The sequence below is a fragment of the Podarcis filfolensis genome (genome assembly GCF_964270895.1).
Source record: "Podarcis filfolensis genome assembly, chromosome: 16".
NCBI classification, from domain to species: Eukaryota; Metazoa; Chordata; class Lepidosauria; order Squamata; family Lacertidae; genus Podarcis; species Podarcis filfolensis.
Genome location: NC_139620.1, coordinates 21,427,156 through 21,455,133, shown reverse-complemented (window position 1 = coordinate 21,455,133; position 27,978 = coordinate 21,427,156). Strand labels below are relative to the sequence as shown.

The 27,978-nt window shown below is 44.5% G+C and overlaps 1 protein-coding gene across 5 annotated transcripts in view; it reads left to right on the top strand.

The window, feature by feature from the left end:
- Positions 1-27,978, top strand: part of TAOK3 (TAO kinase 3) — a 121,321-nt gene that overhangs the window by 54,896 nt on the left and 38,447 nt on the right. For 3 of the 5 annotated variants that reach the window (XM_083589950.1, XM_083589953.1, XM_083589951.1), the window contains 5 exons: positions 809-902; positions 3,443-3,524; positions 4,743-4,910; positions 11,343-11,549; positions 24,206-24,340. In XM_083589950.1, the coding sequence (XP_083446076.1) occupies positions 809-902; positions 3,443-3,524; positions 4,743-4,910; positions 11,343-11,549; positions 24,206-24,340 (686 nt within the window). Of the gene's footprint in view, positions 1-808; positions 903-3,442; positions 3,525-4,742; positions 4,911-7,836; positions 9,995-11,342; positions 11,550-24,205; positions 24,341-27,978 lie in introns of those variants that run through there. The other 2 variants (XM_083589952.1, XM_083589954.1) reach the window with 2 other exon arrangements.

Sequence of the window (27,978 nt, the reverse complement as noted above, 5' to 3'; positions counted from 1 at the left end):
TTGTTAATGCTGGGGAAGGGTCTATTTGCCATTAGCTGTCGCTGTGGCAAGTGGGCGGTTGTCAGCTGCTGGTGATTGTCAGCCGTTGATGCTGTGTGTGAGTGATTTTTTGCAATTCCCCCCCAAGCTGTAAAACTCTGGGTAATCCTCCTCAAAAAAGCTCAACAACTCTGAGCCATCTCCCCCCCCCCATATTCTTAAATTTGAGTCCCCCCCCCAAAAGGGGGGTGTCTTATAGACGGAAAAGTACAGAGAATTAAGGAATTGTATGCATATAGCATCTATACAGATCACAGAATTAAACTTCACTTGATATGTTTTTTAAAGGATTACCTTGGTACAATTTCTTTTTGTTCATATTCCTTACCTGCACTTACTTATGTCTATCCCCAGCTTCTGCACATAAACTAAGGATAGAGGCTAAGAAAACCCCTGCTATCCCCATTACTGAAGAGTCTGGGCAATACATCGATGGGCCAATTTTTATCCGCTTGGTTGCAGAATGCCCCTAATAGAAGCCTTCCCACTCCACACTTTTTTAAAAAATATATATAGTTTTTCCAATATATAACAATTTCAAAAAATTTATACAAAATCAAAATCCCAACTCTCCCTGCTCTACCCTCCAGAACAGATCAATCTAGTTAATTTGCCCAAGTCCAATCTGATTTTGGTAGTTGCCATTTTTTCAGGGTTATCTGTGAAGTCTTTTATGAAGTGATGCCATATTTCAACAAATTTGTATTCCTGGGTGCCAGTGGACTTGTATACTCTATTTTTTCTCACTACTTCCTTTCCCTCCTTGCAGCGGAACGGAAACCACCCCTCTTCAATATGAATGCTATGAGTGCCTTATATCACATAGCCCAGAACGACTCCCCAACCCTACAGTCAAATGAATGGTAAGAGATGCCGTCTGCAGTCTACTCCTTACTTATTTATTCATTTGTTTATTTAGAACACATGTGCCCTACTCCTTAGCCAAAAAAGACTCCCAGAGTGACTTAACAATTAAAACAAGGCAGTCCCTGCCCCTGCAAGGTTTACAATCTGGAAAAGCATGACACACAAGGAAAAAAGGACAGGGAGGAAGAACGGGATGGGGAGAGATCAGACTCAGGCACTGTTACTTAAATGGTTGTTCTTATAATGACCAGCTTGCAGGGCCAGGAAGTGCCCGATGGAGCCGGGCTTTCAGCGAATCTGATGGCATTAGCCCTACTTCCCAACTTGCCTGCTGAGGCAGTTTGATGGAATGGCTTGTTCCCAAGTGAAACTTGAGGGAGGGGAGGCCTGATGGAGGTGGCCTGTCATAGCAGAGCTGAGGGAGTGAACTCTGCTCCCCATCTTCCCCATTGGTGGAATGGCTGTCCCCCAGCCTCCACTTCTTCTGGTTTGAAAGATGAGATCCTGTTCCTGCCTGGTATGTGACAATGAATGCGAGCCAGTGGATAAAGTGTTGATGAGAATGCGGAGGAAACACCGCTTGGTGTCTTCACATTTTATGTGCCAGTCATGCTTGCCTCAAATTGATGTTTCCTTCAGCAAATGCGTGGATCATGAATGACAGAATCGTATATTAAAATTCCAGTGTATGTGTGCACATGGGACGCGGGTGGCACTGTGGGTTAAACCACAGAGCCTAGGGCTTGCTGATCAGAAGGTCGGCGGTTCGAATCCCCACGACGGGGTGAGCTCCCGTTTTTCGGTCCCTGCTCCTGCCAACCTAGCAGTTCAAAAGCACTTCAAAGTGCAAGTAGATAAATAAGTACCGCTCCAGCGGGAAGGTAAACGGTGTTTCCGTGCGCTGCTTTGGTTCGCCAGAAGCGGCTTAGTCATGCCTTGAGGGGGCTGTATGCCGGCTCCCTTGGCCAGTAAAGCGAGATGAGTGCCGCAACCCCAGAGTCGGCCACGACTGGACCTAATGGTCAGGGATCCCTTTACCTTTATGTGTGCACAGGCTGATGAGCCCCCAGAAAACTAGATTCTGTCCAGTTGAGGCTGGTCCCTTAGGGTGAATGGATCACTGCCTGTCATTTGCTACAGAAGTCTTTTAACTGGAGATATCACAGATGGAACCAGGACCTTTTGCAGGGACGGCATGTGCTGTACCACTCAGCTGTGCTGCATCCCTGTGGGCCACACCTATTGTTCATTTTACATGTTGACTGTAAGAAATAGTGCACCTGTGGCAAATTCAAATTGCCACTTCATTCAATTGAAGGAGAAAATGCAAATATGTTAATCCACAATATTCATGCTAACCCCTAGCCCAGAGTCCTGTTTCATCCCCCTCAAGGCAGCAGCAAAAAGATCAAGGAAATTAAGGAAGACCCAGTGCAGAGGTGGGCAGAGCCCTGATAGGGATATAAATTGCCTACTTCTTGGTCACCAGAGTGATGGATCAGCTGTGGCGTGGGAGCTGTGTGTGTTTGTGGTCACACCCACTTCTGGCCTTGGGCTGAAAAAAGTTTAGCCACCCCAGTTAAACTTAAAAAAATAACAACCCACACACATTACAACAAAGAGTAAAAGACATATAACCATATATTATAATTTGCTCCAGAACATTGCAAATGTTGTCCATTTTTCCAGGAAATGTACTTGTCTATTGTCCATGATGTGTCTTTGTGTAATTGTCAGTTACAATGAAATGTCTTGTGCTCAAAGTTCTGCCTTTCCATTCTGAAACTGAACGAGTGTTTCCAAATAACTTGCCATGCAATTGCTGCACATAGTATAGAGTGTCTCTCTGGGAATATTTGGACCTCCATCTTAATACTAATAAAAATTTGTACAGCAAGCTGAATGCATCTGAGATGAATACCATGCTGTGGGTCAGATTGGCGTGTTTTGTCAGTTACTGCCTTTATCCGACAGCTTTTAAAGATGTGTGTGCTATCAATATTGTGACCTCACCTTGTGCTTGGGAGAGGTCAGGTAGCAGGGTTTACAAGAGCTTCTGCTTGGGACTGATGCTTCAGTTGCACCATGTGCTTGGCAAGCTTCCCCACGGTGGCTATTCTGTGCGGCAGCTATAACACTGGAAAGCCACTCAGGCTACTGAAAACTGTGCTGGAGACTGTGCGCTTTTAAATTGGCATTTAGAAGGAAACTTTTTCCTGCACTATTCAAGACTTCAGAATACAGTTCATTTTTTCTTTCAAAAGCCCCATGAGAGAGATTAGATTAGGCTGACGGTTGTTTGCCTGCAACTGCCCACTAAAACCTCCTGGCTGCCCAGTGATTTAAACCTGTGTTCCTCACACCTGAAATCCAGTATTCCTTTTATCTGTTGCACCACACTTGACTGTACTGAGTAAAACTTGTGATCTGGGGAGTGATGGCAGAGTGGCAGGCTTGATGGCTTTCTTTGTCTTGCTTTCCCCTTACCTCCCCAAATCTAAATTTATTCTCGTGTCTTCTCTGTTCCTATACTCAGGACGAACTCTTTTAGGGGATTTGTTGATTACTGCTTGCAGAAAATACCTCAGGAAAGACCATCGTCGGCAGAACTATTGCGGGTAACTTTTTGGATTTCTGTTGGGCTATGTGTGAACTTTCTGTAGTGTGAAGGGGGAAATTAAGGACAGTTTCCATGTGGCTTGATTTGGGTCTGATAGGTGCTGTGCAGGGAAACGTCCAACTTGCATATTTGGGATTCCTTTGGTATAGCCTTCCTCAGCCTGATGCCTGCCACTTGTTTTGGACTACGACTCCCATCCCCCTGACCATTATTAGCTGGGCTGATTGGAAATGTGCTCCAAAACATATGGGGGGCACCAGGTTGGGGGGAAAGTTCTTTTAGAGAGCATTCGCCTTCTCGCTTAACCCTCAGGTGCGCCTCCAGAAACACTTAAAAATAATAATAATGCCAGTTTTGCTGCAGGAATAAACCCACCATAAAACGTACTCTCTAATGCAATAGTTGGATCTTTTCCCTCAAGCCAAAAGGATGCTGCAACTACCAATAAACAGGTTGAAGTTGTTTAAGGTTGGAGATGAGTTTAGAGGGAGAGAAGGCAAGTATGTGCCATGGTGCTAGAGATGAGTTGCAGGTGAGGGTAGATTGGAGGACTGAGGGGGTGACTTAGGGGATCCATCACCTCCACTTTACTGCTCAGTAGCAAAGTGCATCCCCAGTCAGTACTGCATGGTTGTGGATCCACTCTGCATAACTGAGATCCCTGGTTGTCATTTAACCTAATGTGCCAGTGGTGCTGTAAAGGGCTGTCGTGAAGGGTGGTCTATTGGAGCTGATTGGTCTCCAATTAGTATGTCTTAATGATACTCACTGTAAGTGGGCTGGGAAAGGTCATAGTGGCAATTGAGAAATTCTGGGAATTATTTGTGCCTCCTTGGGGAGCTTTGCCTTCCTTTTTATTTTATTTTACAGCCACTTCCTTTTTGAAAACATGGAGGGGGGGACACTATTATTTATTGCTGGAATTCAGGTGTGCGGGAAAGCTCACCATAATGCCTTCTACCCTGAACACAATTTTTTTTTTTAAATATGGGGTATCACTTTTTTTTTTTAAAGGAACTTTATTTTTCAACCACAGTTAATTACTCCAATTTAATGTTATTAACTAAAATATAAAAAGGTGACCATCGCGATGTGCACAATTTTTATTTTAATTTATTTTAATTTATTTTTTTTATTTTGCTGAGAACACGTGTGTCGTTTTTGTGGGGTTTTACCTTTTCTGACCTAGAGTGCTTCTGTCTCCTTCTAAAACCAGCATGAGTTTGTTCGCTGTGAGCGACCGCCCCGGGTTCTAATAGACTTGATTCAAAGAACGAAGGATGCTGTGCGAGAACTGGATAATCTTCAGTACCGGAAAATGAAGAAAATCCTTTTCCAAGAGGCCCACAATGGCCCTCTGAATGAGTCTCAGGAAGAGGAGGAGGTATCAAGTTTATCTATACCGGTGATTGGTAATAATGACCCCTATACCACACATGGCCCTCCCCAACCCCCTTTTCACAGGCATGACTTTCTGAATTTTGTTGTGAACAGGAATCAATTGTATCTTATTTCTGGGCCATGATATTTTCCTCTTGGTTTCTGAAATTAAGTGTCTGAAGAGGGTGGAGTGTTCCGCCAGGTCTATGGAAAAATAATAATTTGAAGCCTCACCCATTAGTCTGAGGAAATAGCAGACCCCCCCCCAAACCACCTTTATTCTCAACAGAGGATTGCCCACCTTTCTATTCTGCTCTAGAGTACATGAGGCATAGTGTCAACTTCGTCTGAATGTGTTAACTTTATTGAGAAAACTAAGCAAGAGCAAGGCAGGTATATCGAAGGATTGGTCCGACAGACTGGGGGCCTGATAAGTAGATTGATAACTCTGTAGATGAGACTGGAAGTTGGTTAAGTGGGAAATATCCAAAGAAGATATATCATGGTCTCTGCTAAACTGTCAGACGCTGTAATGTTTCTCAACACCAGTTGTTGGATGTCGCAGGAGGGGAGAGTCCTGTTGTGCTTGAGGGCTTCCCATGGGGACTTCTGGTTTGCGACTGTGAGAGCAGGATGCTGCACCAGATGGACCACTGGCCTGATCTAGTGGTCTCTTATGTCCTTAAACTGGTCAAGCCATGCGCAAAAGTATGGCGAGAGCTCCTCAGCTCCATCTGGTGTTTGAGTCACCACAGGCCCGTTGTCCTGATCTTACTGGACTCGCTGTATTTTGAGGCAATGGCCCCTGCTTGCCTACATTGGACAGAATGTGGGGGACCTTAGACCTGGTGGCTGAATGCAGCCCTTGTCTTATTGGCCCTTGGAACTATTTCCTGGACCCACACCCCTCACAATCTCTTTGCTGCATCTTTGTCTGACTAGAATGTCTCCTTGAACGATGATGATACTTCTTTTGCACCTGGATGGAGAAAGGTATATGTAAAAAGCCTCCGGTTTTTGTGTGGCTAAGATGTAGCCTGCTGTCAAGAGTCACATCTGTTGCTCTGCTCACGTTTTTGCTCTGGCATGCAGTGCCTGGAAGGTTGCCCATGAGCCAGCGCAACCCTCAGGATGAAACAGGTGCCCTGCCCTTGTCTGTAGAACAAAAATGGGCAACTGTTAGCCTATGGACTGCTTCTGCTCCCTTCTCGTGGAGGAACAGGAGACTCTGAAGCAATCTGCCCATTTTCCAGTGCTAAGAGTTTCTCCAGGCTGGGAGAGAAGTGGCTGTCAAATTCTTTAGACTGTGGGGGGCTAGGTTTTTCTGAGGCTGAGCCCACTTGGGAGAGGAGGTGATGTCATAACCTTGGGCCTCCTGACTCCCCAGCTGACGAAACAGGCCATTGCTGCTATTGAATAAAAGTACCTCTGCTCTCAAAGAACTTCTGAAATCTAGTAAGAAGGATGAGCCCCCAAAGTAGAGGAATTGGGCAAAAAAAATCATTCAGTATTAGCTGTGTTACACTCTTAGCAGTAACACTCTTAGCAGTGTTGCTAAGAGAACACATTTAGTTGCTACTTGATTCCAGGGAAGCTTTCAAGATTGATGATAGCTTTGCGTGTGTTTGTGAGTTAAGTTACTTTCGTGGCCTTAATTTGAAAAGGCAGAAGTTTAAAAGTTGGATATGCAATAGTAGGAGCATTTTAACTTGGCCCAGCAAGGAATTAAACACCTTCTAAAACAAAAGTTTTAGGGATTTGATAAGGCTCTTGGGAAGCCTATACTAGGGAAGTTCAACCTTAGGCCATTTAATTATCAAGATAGCGGTCCTGAGTATAGAAGTAAATTTTGCCATACAGCATTTAATGGCCAGGCTCTGTTTATAAAGTCAGGACCAAAGCAAGCAAGCAAGCCATGGCCTAACGTTTATTTTTTTTGGAGCATTTCTAAGCTGCTTACCATTTTAAAATCTTCTAGGCTGTGTACAACATAAAAACAAAATGCATTAAAACAAAAATGCAGCCTAAAATCAATAAAACAGTATAAAAACACCAGAGCAAGTAAAAAGAGATTCAGGGGAATTCGTGCACATAAATTGGGACCCAAATCTTATGGGTCAGGGAAGGCCTGAGCAAAACGATAGGCCTTTACAAGATGTCTGAAGCAACTGATGACGGCTGCTTTGCATATGACAGAGGAAAGAGCACTGCATAGAAGAGGAAAGGCAACAGAATATGCCTGTTTTCAGGCCACCACCCTGTGATATTCTGTAGGGTGTGATTCCATGAGTAGAATTTCTCAGAAGATCTGAGAGATATTACAGGTCTATATATACCGGGGTAGACGGTCTCTCAGGTAACTGAAACCTAAATGTGCTGAGGCATACAAAACCTAGAGAGATGTGGTGCCAATGTGGAAAACATATAAAAAACCATTGTTTCCCATTACAGGTGAAACTGTCAGCAAACTTATTACTGTGCTTTGATTAAGTTACAGGGTTACCACTTTCCATTTACCGTATTTTTCGCCCCATAGGGCGCACCGGCCCATAGGGCGCACCTGGTTTTTTTTGGGGGGAAAATAAAGAAAAAAATATATTTTCCCCCCAGGCGCGGGGCTGGGGCGGGGGAAGCCCGAGCTTCCCCAGCCCCCAGAACAGGCTGCTCTCCGCAAGCCATGGGAGCCCTCCCACGGCTTGCGGAGAGCTACCCGAAGCCTGGGGCGCGACTGCTCAGCGCACCCAGGCTTCGGGATGCAGGCAGCTCTCCGCAAGCTGTGGGAGCCGGGCGGGAACTCCTGCATTCGCCCCATAGGATGCACACACATTTCCCCTTCATTTTTGGAGGGGGAAAAGTGTGTCCTATAGGGCGAAAAATACGGTATATGCTTGCTGCCAAAACTACACTTGTAGGCTTGTTTGTGGGGCAGGGGGTTGGACCAAGACTCTCATAGTAACCACTATATATATATATATATATATAGTTCTCAGCCCAACATATAGGTGCTTTGCTTGTGAGCAGGCACCTTCTCTGTCCCCACTTCTCCCTCCCCCCAAAAGATCCTGAAACATAGAACTGCAACACTGAAAGGCACTCAGTGGACCAACCAACTATGCACCATCACCAGATTGTATACCTAAACCATCTCCAATAGGTGCTTGGCCAATCTTTTCTTGAAAATATTAAAGGAAACAAACGCTATAGTCTTTTATGAAGAATATGGATGGAGACGGTGGGTCGGTCAGTCAGTCTTAATGCTTGCTCATAATACTAGGTCACTCATTGATGATGAGCAGCAGTAGCAGGAACTTGTGAATCACTTCCACACCCCCCGAAAGCTCCCAATTCCATGGTCTCCTACACAGCCAAATGCAACCCAGCCCTCGAGAAGTTTCATGTTGCCACTGAAATCTGGCTATAATTTTAGCATTTATTTCCAGATCATTCATCTATTGGGAGAGGACACTTTCCCCCATCTCCTATAGCACTGGAGATGTCATTTGTTTGCATTGCATCAGGAGGATTATGATGAGGCGAAGGGTGAACTCTCCTTACTACATTGTAGTCCTGATCCTGATCGAGCCTTCCATGGCTGCTGTTTTAGCAAAGAGAAAAACCAAGCGTGCAGTTGCTTAATTACATGTTTTAATGTAACATGTGGTTTGGTCCTCAAGAAAAGGCCAGTGAAGGTGTTCAATTCAAGCGTTCAAACTCAAGAGAGGCCTACAAAATAAATGGAAACATTGATGCCCAAGTCCTCAATTCATGTCAGCGGTAGGGAACTTCAGGCATGGGGACTGAATGTAGCCCTCAAGACAGCTCTGGCTGCCTCTTGTCACTCCCCAGTTTATACCTCGCTCTCTCCACAACCTCAGTCACTTCTGCCTGGCTGGTACAGTATGGGTCTCTGAACTGTGACCCTGCCTCTTGCTTACCAGGATGGAGGGGGAGTGGTCTATGGGCAGAATCCTCTGGCTTTTGCTCTTGTATGGCTGGAGCATCACCTATGGTTGAAAGAAAAGACTCTTGGCCGTTTCTCTGATAAAAGGATGCCAGTGAGCAAATGCACCCCTCAGACTGAAAAGGGCTTCCTTCCCTCCTGAGATTTATATTGCACATGGCGGGAATGTAGAGAGGGCTGAAGTGGTGGAAGGCAGATTGCAGAGAAGCATCAATAAACCGTTTTCTTAGTACGAGTTGCCCTCACCCAAGACATACCTTTGGAATGGTCCAAACAATATTGATCCTCAGTCCTCCAAACAATATCTGTGTGCTGCATGTGAAATTGAGCGTTACTGGGCATGTCAAAGCACCCCCCATGCAGTCAGTGCACGTGTGACTGTTTCAGCTGTACAAGTCCAATTTTTTTTCTAAGGCTGCATAACGGCTTAAAACTGTTGACGCTCTTCAGATAATATATTTGTGAGTTAACATTTTTCCCAGGGCTCTGTAAATATTGGAGGAAATGCTCCCATCTGTGACCACCGCTTCCTCTCCACCCTGTGGCACATGATGTGCATAATCTTAAAGGGTGTTTGTTTTTTTTAGAAGGGGGGCTGAACTTTCTGAAATTTGCAGAAAGGGAACTTCTGCAAAATATGTTGAGAAAATGACAATTATGTGCTTAGCAGGAAATGGAAAGCTAAGGTTGCCTGTGTGCATTTTCTTTAAAATATAATTTCCTTTAGACCTGTAACTTTTTTTGTACTTGTATGCACTGTTTTATCTGTTACAGGCTTGCACATGCCAACTCTTTAAGAAACACACACTCGGGTTTCATGTAGGGCTGCACTAAGTATTCACCAGTTCCAGTACTAGTACTGAAACCAGCAGTTTCTGCAGAGTAGATTCCTCACCTGCAAGAAAATGAGATTGCGTGAACATTCACCTTCTTTCTCTGTACCCCCTTGCTTTCCCCCCAATTTTGTTGAGTTCTGTTTCCCCTTGCGGGTATTCACCCACCCCTGGATTAATACAGGTATATATCACAGTGCTACTACATGTGATGTTGAAGGTGATGGATTTTAGTAAATAAAACCTGCAGGTTTGGTTCCCTGATGGTGCCATTGGAGGCAATTGAAAATGAAGGTAAGCTAGGACAATTTCTGAAAATATGCAACTGTTTGGCAAAGAGTGCTTCAACTAATGCAAAGTGAGGTTTTTGGCACTACAAGAATCTTAAATTTACAAATGAAATCAATACACTAGCTCACTAATCATCATACGTCAAGTAAGGTAGGTACTTTTAGGGTCAGACTTGTAGTTTTTCCTTCGTTTTTTCTCCAAGAAAAATGGGGGGAACCAAGGTGGTGAATCCAGAGAAAGATTCCTGCCAGCATCCTCTTTTCTGCTTTAGACCCTGCATCCCAGATCTCTGAAACCAATAAAGGTTAGGCCTCACCATTGGGATTTTTCAAATGGTAGACAAGTACAAGAATGAAAAACTGGAGCACTGTTCATTTAAAGTCCATAGCAAATTGCTATGATAGTGCAGTTTGAAATATGAAGAGTTATGCCCTCACTGCCAGTTCTTGGCTTTGTTGGTCTGTACTCAATACTGTGACCTATTTGTTATTTGATGCAAACATTTGTATTTAACAAAAGAGGGGTGTCCTACTAAGTTGTTCCTAATTGATAGCAATGATTGTTAGGTCCAGTGTTTTCCATCTCATCTCACTCCATTCCAACCCTTACCTTTCCCCTTCCTCCATTTTGTTAGTGTTTTAAAAAACAATAACAATAACTTGCATGCCTACATATTTGCTATGTAGACCTCTTTCCAACTTCCAATTTTGCATGTGTTTGCCTTCTGCAATCTCTTAGGAAAAGGATTTCCCCACCATCACCTTTTCTTTTAGGTCTTGCCCGTGCTTGTATGCACAAATTTAACCATGTATATCAGAGGGGCACATTTGTGCACATGCTTTTACAGACTTGATCAGACCTCCCCACCATGCACAGTGTTGAAAGAACAAACTAGGAAGGTGGCATCTCTGCTTTTAGACTCCACTGTGTAGAACCCACAGGGATGACAAGGCAGCATTCTTGGGGCACAACAAGGCCACAGTGCATTAAGAAATAAAAGCCTGAGGTTTTCAGTTCAGGTGTGGCAGTGACACAGCTTTGCTTTGGGGTAACTGCACTGTGCGGTGGCGTAGCTGCAAGACTTTTTAAAAAGAGCAAGAATGACAAAAAGATTCAGTGGGCGGGAAAGATTTTCTGGAAAGCGTGTATTAGGAAGGGTACCTCCTCAGTGCAAACTGCCTCAATGCCACCATTGCATCTGATGAGAGAGAAAAATTACTAATGAAATACGAAAACGATCCTTCCTGCACACTTGCCACTGCAGAAGTGTGTGTTGGAGTCTTGCCTCCTGTGGTGCATATACTTCTCTCTCTCTCTTTTTTTTTTAACCCTCCTGCCCCTTGTCTTATAGGAGAGTGAGCATGGGACAAACCTGAATAGGAAGATGGACAGTCTGGGCAGCAACCACTCTATCCCCAGCATGTCTGTGAGCACAGGCAGTCAGAACAGCAGTGTCAACAGCATACAGGAGGTCATGGATGAGAGCAGCTCTGAGCTGGTCATGATGCATGACGACGAGAGCACCATTAATTCCACTTCCTCTGTTGTGCACAAGAAGGTATGTTCGCTGGTGCTCTCTCTCCCCAGTCTCAGGCAATCTCTGCTTTATTGCTCTTGCTGCTTCAGGTCTGTGAAGGTACTATAAGTTAACTGGCAGGGTGTTTCTCACACAACTGAAGGGAGGAAGTTCTGTGCTCTTTGCAGGATTTAGGGCCGCTCCCAGTGTTTTCTGAAACACATTTTTTGAAAGTGCGTGTATCATAGTGCCCAGAAAATGAATGGAGGCTCGCATTTTTTTGGTAGTGTTTGGAAAGTGAAACACATGTGTAAGATGAGAGTACCTTTAAAAAAGTTAAGATGACAGTGAGGAGAAACCTCTGAGACAAAGAATTGACTTGTCCTTTTAAGAAAATTCTGTTTAATCTCTTCCCCTGCTTTTGCACCTCAGCACTGCATGTATACCTTTGTCCTTGCCTGTAACTCCTCCACCACCACCACCTTGTGTTCTGAACATCTGTCTTCCCCCAAGTGGTTGTCATGTTGGTTGAAATGGTCACATCCACCAAACTAATTTGATAACTTCAATAACTTCCACCCAAATCCAGACCTGCGCTTGGATTTCCCCCTCAACAGGTTAACAGTGAACTGGGTCACTCCCAGAAGGTATGTTCTTGGAGGGCTAAAATATGCACGCTTGCTTCTCCTGTTTTCCTACATTACTATACACATTGTCACCTGGTCTCACTTGGCCATCAGAAACGATACATTCAGGAGCCTGTGACCCAAGGCAAAAAGAAGGCGTTAGCACTGAGACTTCCATTGTAATAATATTTTTAGACTCGCTCAGCAGCAATTGCAACTGCACAGTGGTGAAATGAAGACGGTGTGCCTCTCTTCCTCTTTGAAAGAGTTTGAAAATTGTCTGTTGTCAGGTGTTGCACCTATAAATCCTGGCACGGTAGCCATGCAGCCCACCTTGGGGCCCAAGAGGATAAGAAGACAAAGGGAAAGGCACTGCATGCAGGAACAGAAGGACAGAAGACCTTAAGTGTACACTGAAGATAACTTATTGCCCATTTGCAGATATTGCAGCCCTACCTTAGAGGCACCTTTGATTCGGTACTTCCAAAGAGAAACCAAAAGTCTTACACATAATATTTTGAGATGGTTTAGAAGATGCTTCTATTTCTGTTTGAAAGTACAAAAATGGTGTCTCCCTTGTGGAAGAGTTTTAATACTTCAGTACACATACATTGAGCAATACATTGTCTTCTGTGCACCCTTAAGAAGGAAAGGAAGAGCAGCACACAAGAACCTGCAGCACCACAAAACTTAAGTGCATTACAATAATGGTCCTAATCCAGAAACAGAGATACCGTAACCCATTGATTTAAATGGGAGTTTAGCATCTTTAACTGGCTCTGCTTGTTCATTTGCCTGCTGAAAGTTTGCAAAGTAGAACAGTATACAAGCATTTAATGAAACTTGAATTAATAACGTTAACACCTTTTTTAAGAAGGGAGACAGGAAAGAAAATTATACCTGAGGGACAGTCAGCCATCTGAAGAAGGAAGATTAGTAATGTGCGAATTCAGTTGTCTTCATATAGACTAGGGATGTGCCCGTTCCAGTCATGGGGAAAGCTCTTGATAAATTTGCTCACCAAAGACTTTTGAGTAACCTTAGCAGTCATGGAATAAGAAGAGAGATCCTTTTCATGGAGCATTAGATCTTTAGGAAACCGAAAGCAGAGAGTAGGGAAAAATTGATAGTTCTCCCAGATCTAAATTGGGACCTGTGCTATTTCACTTGCTCATAATTGATCTGGAGATAGGCTGAGCAGCAAGATAGCCAAGTCCACTAATGATAACCAAAATTGTTTACCACAATTAAAATAAATTGTGAGGAGCTCTGAAACAATTTTTCCATATTGGGTGAATGGGCACTAAAATGGCAAATGCATTTCATTGTAAAGTGAAACATATTAGGACAAAAAAAACCCCACCCCAAACTCACGTATACACGGATGTAATCCAAACCAGAGCAAGACCTTGGACTCACAATGACCCAGTGTGCACCAGTTGTGAAAAAGGCGAATTCCATTTTAGGAGTCATTAGAAAAGGGACTGAAAATAAATCTGCCAGTATTTTATTTCTATTGCACAAATCTGTGTTGTGACCATGCTTGGAATATTGTCCATAGTTCCGGTCACCTCAGCTCAAAAAAGATATTGTAGAGCTGCAGAAGGTTCAGAAAAGGGCAACTCAGATGATCAAAGGGCAGGGCCAGTTCCCCTCTGAGGAAAGGTTGCAACATTTGGTAATACATAGTTCAGAGAAAATGGGAGTAAAGGGGGGAGCAACAAGATGTGTAAGATTACAAATGATGTGGAGAAAATGGATAGAGAGAAGTTTCTCTTTCTTTCTAATAATTCTACAACCTGAGGCCTTCCAGTGAATATTGTACTCACAGAGTATTTCCTCAACACACACTTGAAGCAGGCTTAAGATGGGAATAGAGGAATATGCCTTGGTATTCAGGTAGAGAAATGCACATATGCCTCATTCAGAGGACTTTTCAAAACTCTGATACTACCCCCATGAACAGCTAAAAGTGTGACACGTGCATTGGCTCAGGACATACTTATTACTGGAGAAATCTGAAACTGAGGCAGGTGTACCCCTCTTCCATGAAGTGGGAAATGTAAAGGTGAGGTTCTTCCTGGTTGTGATCTGTCCACATCACCCAAGAAACTTAAATTTGAGACAAATGGAGTCTAAGATTGCCCTGGCTATTAAACAGCAAGGGAGACATTTCTACATCAAAATGCCAGTTTGGGCTTACCTCCGTTCTCCAATCCCTTTCCCTTACACTGAATTTGCCCTTTTCACTGCTATAACACACTGAGCTGACATTTCTGGTGGGCTTTCTGCTCTGTCTCAAGATCTCTTTGGTGCCAGACCAATTTAGACTTAATCAGAGGTGCTTTGTTCTTGATTATATATGTGTATATATGTGTGTACATAAAACCACACAGCATCAGTAATGAATGGTGCAGTATAAATTGCTGCTTACCCCCTTCCAAAACACACACACACACACACACACACACACACACAGAGAGAGAGAGAGAGAGAGAGAGAGAGAGAGAGAGAGAGAGAGAGAGAGAGAAAGGTAAGACACACACAGCCCAGCTAGCTTGCTGTGTGCTGATTTTAAATGGAAAATGTTGAGGGTTTTATAGAAGTACACATCATCTCACATCTGAAATAGGTTTGGTACCTAGCTTAGTTGTTTGGGACTTGATGGCAAACTCGGTTCCTTTTAAGCTTAGGCTGAGACAAGGTTGGATGCAAGCAAGGTTAGAGCAAGGCAAGGTAGAATAAATGATAGAGCACCTGTTTTGTATACACAAGGCCAGGTTAACATCTTGGCATCCTGAGACACGTCAGGGAAATCCTGGCTGAACAGAGGTCACTATCTTTGGGTGCTTCTGGTGAGGTCTTGTAATATTTACTCCCTTCACTTTGGCCTCTCCCCCCTCCTCCCCACATCGTGCATGAGCCTGGGGGAAAGAAGTACACACCCTTCAGTCTTTAAGGGTGCTTATTTATTCAGGGGAAAACATCCCATTCTTGAACATGCAACTTTCCTTGTTCAGTTTAGAGGTGACGGCTCAGTATCGTACAATGGCATTTGTCTATTAAGAGCGGAAATGGTAGAAAAGAACTTAGGTATTGTAGAATTGCATATTAAAGAAAAGTACCAATAAGGCTGAATTCATGTTCATATTCCCAAATAAACTTTAAGATACTAGAAAATAAGGAAAAGGAATGACCATGTGGGAAAGGTAGAAAATTACAAGTATCTAGGAACAATCATTACAAATATCTAGAAACAATCATGAAATGCAGCCAAGTAACCAAAGACTATATTAATTATCAGAGCCAATGTATGCCTAAATAAGACAATGTCATCAAGGAACACTCAAGCAAATTGGAAATGCCAGCTTTATTATTGTACAACTGTTCAACCAGTCTTTCAGTACAAATGTGAATTCTGGACACTCCGGTTTTAAAGGCTATTTTGAAAGTGCTAAGGAAAACATTTTAATGAAGCAAAAGAGCCATCTGGAGAAAACATAATGAAGAGTTTGTGGATTTCACATGTAAGGTAAGACCATAAGGAAGCAAAATGGCAGAACACGATGGGGACCTGTGAGAAGAAGGTACTTTTCATCATGGAAGTTGAATAGGGTGGCACAAGACTCCAGAGTCTCTGACACCAGCAATGCGGAAAGCAACAAACTGACCTGGAATGAGTGGGTACAAATTCTGTGAGCTGGAATGAGTTTGTGCCAAGGTGAGAGGAGATGTACAGTTGGTAATCGGGTGCCTTCGAGATTTGTGAGCCCAGAAGAGAAACCACTCCCAATACGTATCAGTCCTTTCAATCCATGTGCCTATGGCATAGGGGTTGCCTTTCAAATGGTGTCAGCAATTTCCTTCTTCCTGAGGCTTTCCAAGCTTCTGAATGGTGTTATTTCATTATAAAGAAATCAGTAGAGTGGCCAGAGCATGGACACCCAACTTGCACAACGAGTGCAAACTTATCATTCCATAAAGGAAATTATTTCAAAGCCAGATTCAGCTACAACACCACAAATTAGTTTATATAAGAAACAGAAGATATCATCCATGTATTTAAGGGTTTGTTGTATCAGAAAAGGTGCCTTGCAGTCCCGACCCTAAGTAGTATATTCTTTCCAGCGAAAAAACCAAACAGATGAAGGTATTTTAGAGCCTCATACCTTTGACTAGTAGTCTACAAAAGATAGTTACAACTCAGGTTTTGGGGCCGGTTTTGGACCCTGTCCCAAAAAGCGTGTCATATCACTACAAGCTCTCATTTTCATTCACTTGTAACTGGGGAAATAACATCTACACTGCAATGATATTAATGTGAGAGACCTCAAACTGGAGATAACACGTTAGCGCACCACCCACCGAGCCTCTTGTTCAGCAACTTGTGGCTGTGTTGAGGAACAGGTATTTGAGGCAGTCCTTTGACACAGGTGTGTTAGAGGATGCTGCCAGAATGTCTTAATCTGCTGGACCTTAGAAGCAGAACCTACTAGTAGTACTGGAACACTTGATGAGAACATACTTCCTGAGTCAGTAGCAGGGATGGGGAACCTGCAGCCCTCCAGTGCTGGGCTCCAAGGGATGATGGGAGTGCAATCAAACAACATCTGAAGAGCCACAGGTTCCCCAGAGGTCTCATGCTGTAGAAGAAAGTCTTCAACTTCACTTGGTGAACTCTTAGTCCAACTAAGCCTGCTTTGCTTATTCTGTAGTTCTGTCCCCCTGCAGAATAATATGAGCAGAAGTCTGTCCCGAGGAAATCACAATCTAAATTTAGACTCTGGTGTTGGCGAGGCGGACAGGAGGAAGGAGCTTAGGGTATCAAGGGATGAATATGGCCAATACAGTTACTGTGTGGTTAGCCCACATCCCCAACTGAAACGAAGCCTGAGAAATTGAGTTAAATGCTTCATAAATGAGAGCAACAGATGGTCTATGGTTGGTTGCATAAGGATATAGTTTACTTGGAAGAAACAAGCAAAAGGCTAAACTTTCACATATCTGTTTGGGAAGGGGTGCATTAAATAGCCATGGGGCCCAATTTGGACTGGCACCATGGTGGGGAGTTGTGGTTAATCCTTCTCTTCCACCCTGCCTGAAAATAAAAATTCCCTCCCACAACAAATGGCTTCTGGGGAGAGGGGGTGTTTTTGAGGAGAACTACAACATGTGGGGTAAAGGGTTAAACTGCCCCTCCCCATGTGCATCAGTCCTAATTCTAGTTGCCCCCATTCACAGCTACCATTTAACACCCTCTCCCTTTAAAAAACACACACCAACACACACACTTACAGATATACGAAATGTAGTTGTGAATGTTGCGTATTGTCCAGTTTGGTCTTATGTCTGATTAAAAATGGAAGATTACTTTTTTTAAAAAGTCTCACTTGGAGCCTTTCAGCTAGCTTAGAGTGAAAATAACCGGTTAGAGAAGCAAGAAGAAAGGGATCTAAATGTGGGCTTGATAAATAATTAAGTTGTCATAGGCTATTGGTTATTAGCATTTGGGTCAGGTTAGGGGGGAGCAACTTGTATCTCTCGAGTTGCAAGGGGTTTGGGTGGTGCAACAGAGGAAGCTGAATTACTGGATCCATTTGAAAAACCAGATACTGTAGAGCTAACAAAAGTCTAGTAAGTGAGCTACTTGCATGCTCACGAATAAAGTGTTCAAAGTTGTTTGTTTGTTTAATTTATTTCTATCCCAAAGGAGCCCAGGGCAACGAATTATGTGTCACCTGATAGAACTGTTTGTGGAGGGGATGGGCTGTGTTTGTGAACAATATCATTCATGGAGGGTATCAGTCTATGCCCTGGACTCCTTTGGGAGGAAAGGAGGGATATAAATTAAATAAATAATAGGTCCCTGTCCTGGATTACCCAGACTTCTTTCTGAGGCAGAAGGCTCTTCTGTGGGCGCAGGTCTGTAGGAGTCTTGAGTGGGGAATCCTTCACCTTGCAACACCACCAAAACAAGAGTACGAGGCAGAACAGGGGACAAGTTCTGTGACGAGTTCAGAGTTGCTGAGCATGATCAGCAACTGCATCTTTTCTAGCACCTGAAGTCCCATGTAAGCTTGTGCTCAAGGGCACAGTTAGTGGCCACCTTGTGGTGTAGGTTTGCTAAACTCCAAGACAGAGCTCTGTCTCCTTATATCACTTCTACTTTTCAGCTAGGGGATGGGACTTGAGCAATCAGTGACTTGCTTGACTCCTTGGTGGCTTGGTTAAGCAAGCTGGTGCTGAAGCAAAGATTCCATTGCCTAGGCCATCTTACCAAGAGCTCTCCCAGGTTCTCCAGAACATGGCTATTTTCTCCTTTTTGGAACTTGTTTCCTACAGTGTGACCTGTTGCCTGTTAGCCTGCTGACCATTGCTAGATGCCATTGCCATTCCAGACCCATTCTGGTCTTGCTCAGCTCCCAATGGGTTCTGAACCCAACAGCTTCAAGATAATTAGTGAGCACAGACCATGGAACTGGAAACAGCCTTTGTTAGCCATGGTTAGAATTCGTTGGTAAGATAGAATTATGTTTATACGAACAGGAGGATTGTTAGGGAAGGGAGGTGTTAGTACATTTGATTTGCATACAGAAAGTACCATGTTCAACCTCTGCCATCTCCAGTAGGGTTGGGAGAGACTCCTGTCTGAAATCCTGGGGAGGTGCAGCCAGTCAGAGTCGATAATACTTAGCTGTCTGTCTCAGCATAAGGCAGTTACCTGTGTCCCCTCCTGCCCACACATAGATATTGATGGTTAAAAATTACCTGCCCTAATCCAAAGTTCTAGGAGGCTCCCAGACACTTGTAGGGTTCTACAGAAGGATAGGGATACTCAATGAGATACTATATGCTTGCATTTTGAAGCAGCCCTTACATTTTGAACCTTGCATCAAGGATTGGGGCTAAAGTCTCTGAACAAAAAATCAATGTAGGCAGGAAGGATCTTTTTGATGATAGGCTTGTTATGGGCTTCCAATCTCTGACATGGTGATTTTAATGCTGTTAGAGATGCTTATGCTTCGTATGTTTAAATATAGGTTCATGGGATAGACATTTATTTACTTATTTTCCCCACTGGGATCATAATTTTTTCCCCTTGAAGTTAAATATTTAATCTTGATACTTGATTAGAAGCTAGTTTTATTTAAGTTAATGTAACCATTAAAAAAAGGTAAAGGACCCCTGACAGTTAAGTCCAGTCGCAGACGACTCTGGGGTTGCGGCGCTCATCTCGCTTTACAGGCTGGGGGAGCCACTTCTGGTGCAACGGAACACCAAAACCAGAGCAGCTCACGGAAACACCGTTTCCCTTCCCGACAGAGCAGTACCTATTTATCTACTTGTGCTTTTTGGCGTGCTTTCGAACTGCTAGGTTGGCAGGAGCTGGGACCAAGCAACGGGAGCTCACCCTGTTGTGGGGATTCGAACCGCTGATCTTCTGATCGGCAAGCCCAAGAGGCTCAGTGGTTTAGACCACAGCTCCACCCGCATCCCTAATGCAACCATTAGCCTCCTCCAATAAAATGCAGACTTGGCCTCTCAAACTCTGGCCAAATACTGTTTTCCTCTATCCTTAACAAATTGGGGTGTGAGTTTTTTTTATTATTTTATTTTTGCTCTGTGGTGGAGCACACACATCATATGCAAAGGGTCCTTGGTTCAAACCCTGATATCTCCAGTTAGGGCAAGAAGAAGAGCCTTTGCCAGTCCTTGTAGACAATGCTGTGTTAGATGGGCCAGTGGTCTATGTTTCAATATAGAGTAGCTTAAAAAGTAAAGGTAAAGGTACCCCTGCCCGTACGGGCCAGTCGTGTCCGACTCTAGGGTTGTGCGCCCATCTCACTTAAGAGGCCGTGGGCCAGCGCTGTCCGGAGACACTTCCGGGTCACGTGGCCAGCGTGACGAAGCTGCTCTGGCGAGCCAGCACCAGCGCAGCACACGGAAACGCTGTTTACCTTCCCACTATAAAGCGGTACCTATTTATCTACTTGCACTTAGGGGTGCTTTCGAACTGCTAGGTGGGCAGGAGCTGGGACCGAAAGACGGGAGCTCACCCCGCCGCGGGGATTTGAACCACTGACCATACGATCGGCAAGCCCTAGGCACTGAGGTTTTACCCACAGCGCCACCCGCGTCCCTTTATAGAGTAGCTTACTTTGGTCCTAAAAATAAATCCCACATGCATAAAACTTACCTGCCAGTGGTGAAGATGCAGAATAAGGCCAACTTCAATCAAGTAGCCTTTATAGGTTGCTTATTTCTCGCACAAATGGCCCCGTCCATCACACCAGTGGATGAAGTTTGCACATCCACGTAAGAGTCATCTTTTGCATGATAATGGATGTGAAGTTGGAGTCCCTGCTCAGCCTCCAAATACAGTTGATGAGATTTTCCAAGTTCCTTTGAATTTTAATATGCACCTTAATTATTATTTTTTTAAAACCAAAATTTCCTTGTTTGGAAAACAGCCCTGTTTAGTTCAGATCACAGTTCCTCAAAAAAGTTGCTGCTTATACATTTGAGTTACATGCCAGATGCATCTTACCCTATTTGTATTAACAGCTATAGTCTGAAAGATGCACTTCATCACTTGTCAGTCAAGGAGAATCTTGGTCAGTTTTTCCTAGGATAAAGGTTGCATCCTTCCTGCAAGCATAGACTCTTCCGCACTTGAAAACCATAAAGTGGCAATGTTGGACACATCGTGAGTTAATTCCTTTTGCTGGAAATGGGAATTCTTCCTCAAGCTTCCTTATTCAAAGAACTGGTTGCACTTGGATATGCTGAGAAGCCACCCGGATAGTATTCCAGCCAAGCTTGTGTAACTTGCTGTTAAGCAACCTCTGCTGATGATGCTTCTGCACCACCTTAGGACTTCTCGATTAGTGATCCGCTACACTTACAGAGCTAAGAAAAAGGAGCAGAAAATGGAAGAGATGGTGCCCAGGTCCTCCTGGATGCAGCCTCTGGAAAAGGTTCTGCAAGCAATAACCGTAATAATAACCACACAGTGTTATTTTCATACCATAGAAACACACTGGCCTGTTGATTGGTTATGTTTGTAGTTCAGGCAGATAGGAAACAAAGGCTTTAAACCATTATCGGTGAGTTTCAAGGATGTGCTCACTCGACTTCTGAACATCTCTCCTGCATAGTCCAATGACGAGACCTTACTCCTTCTGTACTTATGTCCCGCAAACATCCTTACAAAAAATCCATTTAGACTTATGTGGATGGACAGCGGACTTGCCCTTGTTCCGTCTCGTTGGCTTTTTTGAGTGTTATGCAGAACTTAAATCCGATGAAAAGTCTCCTGGGAAATGGTAAGAGGTCCTGATGCTTGTTCATGTGCCCCATGTCAATTAGGAGGGACGGGGAAACAGGAGCAGACCCACATGCAACAAGTGCTCTGTCTGATAACATTTTGCTCCAGATTCACAGTTTGTTTGGAATTGAAACATGGTGGAACTGCCCATTTGTCACCTGGTAACTTCTGGGTGGTTTTGTTAGGACAGCCTTCTCCATCCTGGTGCCCTCGAGAAGTTGCTGGGCTCCCAGCTCTCATCAGCCCCTGCCAGCATTGCCAAAAGCAGGCGGTGATGATGGAAGTTGCAGTCCGAAACATCTGGCGAGCACCAGGTTGAGGGTGCAGGTTGATTCTCAAAGTCTGAAGCGTGCATAATTAGGGTTGCACTTCCTTGGAAGGTACCGAAGAGATATTTAGTACAGACTGGTTTGCAATGGGGTCCACATGGATGTGAGAAGAGGAGAAATGCTAGTAGCTGCTGAAAGGGATGGGGAAGAAGTGACACACAGAGCCTTCTGGATATAGCAAAGCATTCGCTAACCCATTAACACTGGCAAATTAATTGTCTTTCTTTACAAAAAGCCAGCCTGCCTAGGACCATTTCTTTGTTTTGAAGATCAGTCTTTTGGACCTGGATGACTTGCCCAGAGTGCCTCTGGGGCCTTGCTTACACGACACATCAACATGCAGTAATACTTCTTGAATGTCCATTGCCCAGTGATTTGGTGGGGGTGTTCCAATTCTTATTGCTTTATATAGCATCAATACAATGTAATAAATGAAAATGGTCACTCTGAACATGTTTAGGAGGATAATCGGAACCTGGAGTAACTTGAAAGAGTCACCAGATCCTGGTAACAAGTAGAGTGGGTTTTTCATGCCGGTCTTAATTAATCGCCTGTGGTTTGCTTGCTTGATCTTGAAGGGGACATACCCTAGCACGATCAGTCTCTGATCGCACCTAAAAATACGAGGATAGCCAGTTCTTTTGATGGAGCTCTCTGATCCCTAGGAAGCTGTGGGCGACCCATGCTGGTCAGCAAGGGTATGTGGCCAAACTCCCTTGAAGTGCTGCATGTGCATGTAGGGCAGGCAGAGTAATACCCCTAAAGTAGCATCCTGAGTCTTGCTTTTTAAAACAAATAGTCTTAGGACCTATGGGCTGCCTTAAACCTGGTCTCCAGTCGGTGCCATGGTTCTGTATTATTTGTTATGTCCATTAGAACCAATTCCTTGGTTTTACAGTCCCTTTGCGCATAATAAGAATGAAAATCCATTGGCTCTGACTTCTGAAAAAGCGGAAAGTTCATTTTCTACTTTTCTGGCTGCCACTGGAAATGGGATGTCTGACTAGATGGGCTTGGTCCTATTTCTGTAGGGCCTTCCAGATGTTGCTGTACTCCAGCTTCTGTCAACTCTGGCCAGTGGTCAGAGATGATGGGAGTCAGAACCCGACAACATCTCGAGGGCCACAGGTTCGCCACCCTTGCTTTTGGGTTCTTAGTATGCCACACCCTGCTTCTTGGAGCTATTCTAGATGGCAGGATGAATGTACCCAGTCTTCTTCCTTACTGAAAAATGCTGGGGGAAAGAATGTGAGTTTCCCTAGCTTGGAGGCTGGCAGCTTAAAAGTAGCCTTTTCTTTATTCCAGATTACAATAACAGGCTTCTCTTTTTAGTGGTCTGTTTAAATCTGGGCATGTATAATAATTTATAAGTAGTAGATAATAATATATAGCCTGAAATGACACAGTGTGTAGGTCACTGATTTATTCCCATTATGCAGAAGAGTTACTGAGGCCGAGAGGTAACACAGCACTGAAGGCCATCCAGCATGTCCACAGATGATCTGAATTTCAAACTCCCATGTCCCAGATCCAAGACACAGACATTTGCCACTGGAAGAGTGCAATTTCCCAAATGACATATGCAACCATTTTATTTTTTAAAAAAATATATGTGAGAGACAGTATGACACTTAAAACACGAATTCTGGCCATCGTGTCATTGTTTCCTGAAGCTCTGGGTCACAGGAGAGAAGAAAAAACTTAGCAAAGATCATTTGTATTAAACTGTGTTCTGTCTCTTTAAATGTAAAAAAAAAATCCTTTCCAAGGCTATGGAGAGAAAATGCTAGAACCGTGCACGATCATGACTAGAAAGCAGGATCCCTGAGTGGTCACAGAGTCTTTCCAGCACAAGACACACACAGAGAGGCTGGTCTCCTCCATCCTGCATCTATTTAGACAGAAATGCTTCTTCTTCAGAGCAGATAGCAAGTCCAGAGGAAAATCCAGGCTGGAAAAGGGAATGTGGCAGATCCTTGCTTCTGTGTTCAAAGGGAGCAGCAGCAGCACCAGCAGCAGCAGCAGCAGCAGCATCTTTGCTAGCCATGGAAACCATGTTTTTAAAGGGATTATTTGGGTGCAGTGTTTTAAGCAAGCCCTTCTGAGGACTCTGACTGCTCTGCAGCGCTTTGTGTTTTTGATTCTCTTTTTTGCACATATGTAATTCTGGAGGTTAAAAAAAAAAATCTGCCAGGGATTCAGAAGGCATCCCACTAGCGATCAGCTGACATTCCTAACTGAAGGCTGCAATGTGTTGCTTATTCATTTTGTACTGTGAGAGCTGCAGGGACTAGCAGAGAGCCAAACTATGCATTTCAAACAGCAGGGCTTGTGCAAAAAGAGGGGTGAAAGAGAGGCAGCCGGCGAAGAAAGAGCACAACTGGACTTTCTCCTTGTTTTCATCCATTTCTGCAGGATCATGTATTCATAAGGGATGAGGTGGGCCACGGGGAGCGCAGGCCTGAGCTGCGGCCTACCCACTCAGTCCAGAATCGGGCCCTCCACTACCGGAACCGAGAACGCTTTGCCACAATCAAATCAGCATCTTTGGTAAGCAGCCACCACACCCCTTGCCCCGCTATCCTTTTTTTTTTTCCTCCCCTCCTCGTTCTGATGTGACTGTGTCAGTCTGGGGAAGGGGTCAAGAATTCTCTCCCAACGCCCTCTTTCTCTCTCTCTCTCTCTCTCTTTCTCTTTCTCTCTTTTTGTTGGCATAGCAACTAGATATTGCGAGAGAGAGAGGTGGTTTTTTTTTTATTTATTTAAAGAAAAAAATCTTTTGCAGAATATTTTGAAAATATCTCCTAGCAATTTGGGATTTATTTGCAGCAGGTTGAAATTTAAACGTGGCTTTTGGAAGGAAGAGGTGCTTTTCTTTCTTTTCTTTTTTCCCTCTGATTGGTTTGTTCCAAATTGCATCCATTTTTGTTGAGTATAATTTCTGTCTGTCTGGGAGGAGGAGGAAGAGGAGGAGGAGGGGTGGTGGTGGTGGTGGGGAACGACGGAGTGACTGGAGATATTGATGATTATAATTTTAATGAGTGCTGATGGTTTGACCAGTGGAAGGAACCACTGCCGCCTCTCATGGCGAATTGCCTAGCTGTTTGCATTCATTCATTCTCATTCATTCATTTTACGGCTAACTGCATTGTTCCCATTTGACACTATAAAGGACCGGGCAACTCCTATAAAATGACAGAGGGCTGGGTTTTTCCCCCCTCTTCCCTTCTTTCTTTTTTTACCGGAGGGTGCGAGAAAAAGCAGGCAAGAGGAGATGGTGGCGGTGGTTCAGCCAGCATTTGTACTATTGCAAATGTGATTGCTAGTGATGTCTTTGTAGTAGCGAAAGGGGTGTGTGCTTGTAGAGAGTGAGGTCTCTGCCTCCTCCCCCATCCTTTCCTTTTCTCACACACACACACACACATACACACACACACACTCCCTCTCTCCCTCTAACACACACACACACAGCTGGAAATTGGCAGCAGTATCCCAAGAGTGGATGGAGGAGGGGTTGTGATGCTTCGCAAACCAGAAACGATCTCGTACATGTAAAATGATAGAAATATTTGGTATTTCGGCCAAATCAGTATTAGAGGTCACATGGGCAGAGAGATTTACAGGGTGCCCAGCATTTGGCCGTTGCATTTGCTGCCTGCCATTATGACATCATCCTGAGCCAGCCCAGAAATTACAATGGATAACCCTCCCCCCCCCCCGCTTTTTTTTTTGTCTTGCCTCGTAGCTGAATGATTTTTCTCCTTTGCCATTTCCCTGAGTCCTCTCCATAGCACATCTGCCCGCCCCCCCACGCTCCCCCTTGCTCCGATCTTCAGGACACATCAAAAGAGCTTCTTGTTAGCCCTAGACAATGGTGGTTTGAGAACGAATTTGCAGTGGTAGAGGCTTCATATCTCCCCCACCCCTTGTGCTGAAGCAGTCGAGTTTGAATTATTGCTCGTGCTCACTGCTGGCGTGGATCTCGGGAGGGGTGTGTGTGTGTGCATGTGTGTGTGTGGTTCCCCCACCCCCAGTGTGGCAAGGGAAACTGCTCCCTCCGGAACTTACAGGTTGACCCGATTGTACAGGCATGGAAGGATGGTCTTCAGGGCGGCAACATGCCTCACGCCTCATCCAAGCGGAGGCCTTGGGTGTTCTCTCCTTTGGTAGCGAATCTTGTGGCATCTCATTATACCAGTACACCCCTTGCCTTGTAGAAATGGATACAGTCCTGTTGTAAGTTAGCGCAGTCATTCAGTTCCCTCATTCTCAAACTCTTGCTAAAATACTACTCAGTCCAAAGCGTGACTCTTGGGGGCGGAGGGAATTCTGACGCTAGCGGTATATCAGCATCTCACGAATTTCACTTTTGCATATCCGTGTCTAAAATGTGGCGGGTGTCAAGACTGACAACCCCAAATGCAACAGCCCCAAAATCTCCCAAGATAACACCAGTGAAAGTTGGCAGTTGCCGAAATACGTTTTGCCAGCGTTCGCTCATATAGGTCCTCAATGTGGGGGGACGCAGACCTATTTTGGAAATTCACAACACCCATTTGTTCACAAGTGAGTGTTGGCATTCGCCGAATCTTGCCCTCTCCCATTGTGGCTCATAAATGGTCAAGAACCACACTAATCATTAAGCAGTAGTTACAACCCCTGGGAGACCTGGAGGAGCATTACTATGACCCATGGTACCTGTCTGCCAAGAGGGGTAAGGGAATAGTATGATACACAGAACCAGCTACCACTCGTGTTTTCCCTCTGGCTCCTCCTGTGCCTGCCATTGGTGTATCCAGTTATCACCACTGGTAAACTTACAACTCCCCCCTCCCTTTTACTCCTTGAAAGTAAAGGCATGGCCAAGGAAAATGAAGTCTCACCAGTATTCTTTCCCCCTCATTCTTGCCACCAGTGGTGTTTTAAATGCATGCAAAAGTTGTACCTGCTACAAAATGTTCCAGCGTATTCTCACCATCTAACAGGAGTGCTCCTGTTCAGGATTGGCCATTTAATCTGCCATGCCCACATCCAGAACATTATAAGCTGCAAGGGGATGAAACAAGCTGTTTTGTACACCAGCACTCCAGGTTTTCCCTTCCCTTCCTCTCCACCCTGCTTTTGATGCTCAGCAGTCCATGGTTCCTGGAGAACACTGAGTATTGTCAGTCCCAACTGGGGTGCTATTTGGGAATTGGGGGTTACCCATTTTGTTTTTAGGGTTGCATCCAATATTAGCCTTACTCTGAGCAGACCCATTGAAGTTAATGGATATGACTAAGGCCCATTAAATTCTGTGCTTTGAGTAATACTAAGTTGGATACAACCCTCAATGCTTTGGAGATACTTCTAGCTCCCCCCCACCAATACCCTACATGTTGGTACCACCCTCTCAGTTCTCAATAGCCACCTTTTGTCTCCCAGTCCTGTCAGCACTCATCGACTGAGTTTGCTGTTAAAGGTGAGGGGAGTATAAACTAGCCAGGAAAGCACAAATAAACCTGAGTTGGGAGAAACAAAGGAAAATGCCAGATCTCCACTTAAGAACAGAAGAAGAGCCTGCTGGATCAGGCCAGTGGCTCATCTAGTCCAACATCCTGTTCTCACAGTTGCCAAACAGATGCTGCTTCGGAAACCCGCAAACAGGACCCAAGCACAAGAGCAGTTTCTCCTCCTGTGGTTTCCAGCAACTGGCATTCAGAAGCTTTGCTGCCTCATACCATGGAGGCAAAGCATAGTCATCATGGCTAGCAGCTCTTGGTAGCCTTCTTCTCCATGACTTTGCCCAATCCTCTCTTAAAGCCATTCAGGTTGGTGGCCATCACTGCCTCCAGTGGGAGCAAGTTCCATAGTCTTAACTATGTGCTGGTGAAAAATACTCTTCTTTCACCTGTCCTGGGTCTTCAACATTCAGCTTCATTCAAGGTCCACAAGTTCTAGTGTTATGAGACAAGGAGAAAAACTTTTCTCTGCCCACTTCCTCCGTGCCATGCATAGTTTTATAAACTTCCATCATGTCACCTCTTTCTTGCCTTTTATCTGAGCTAAAGAAAAGCCCTGCACTTTGAGAACCAGTCACCCAGTCCAGTAGTCATCGCCTTCCCAACTACCAGGGACTGGCAGGATGCTGGCGAGTGTGCACTAGGGGGAGTGGGACTGGAGTCTGACTCAGGAGAGGGGGGGGAGTG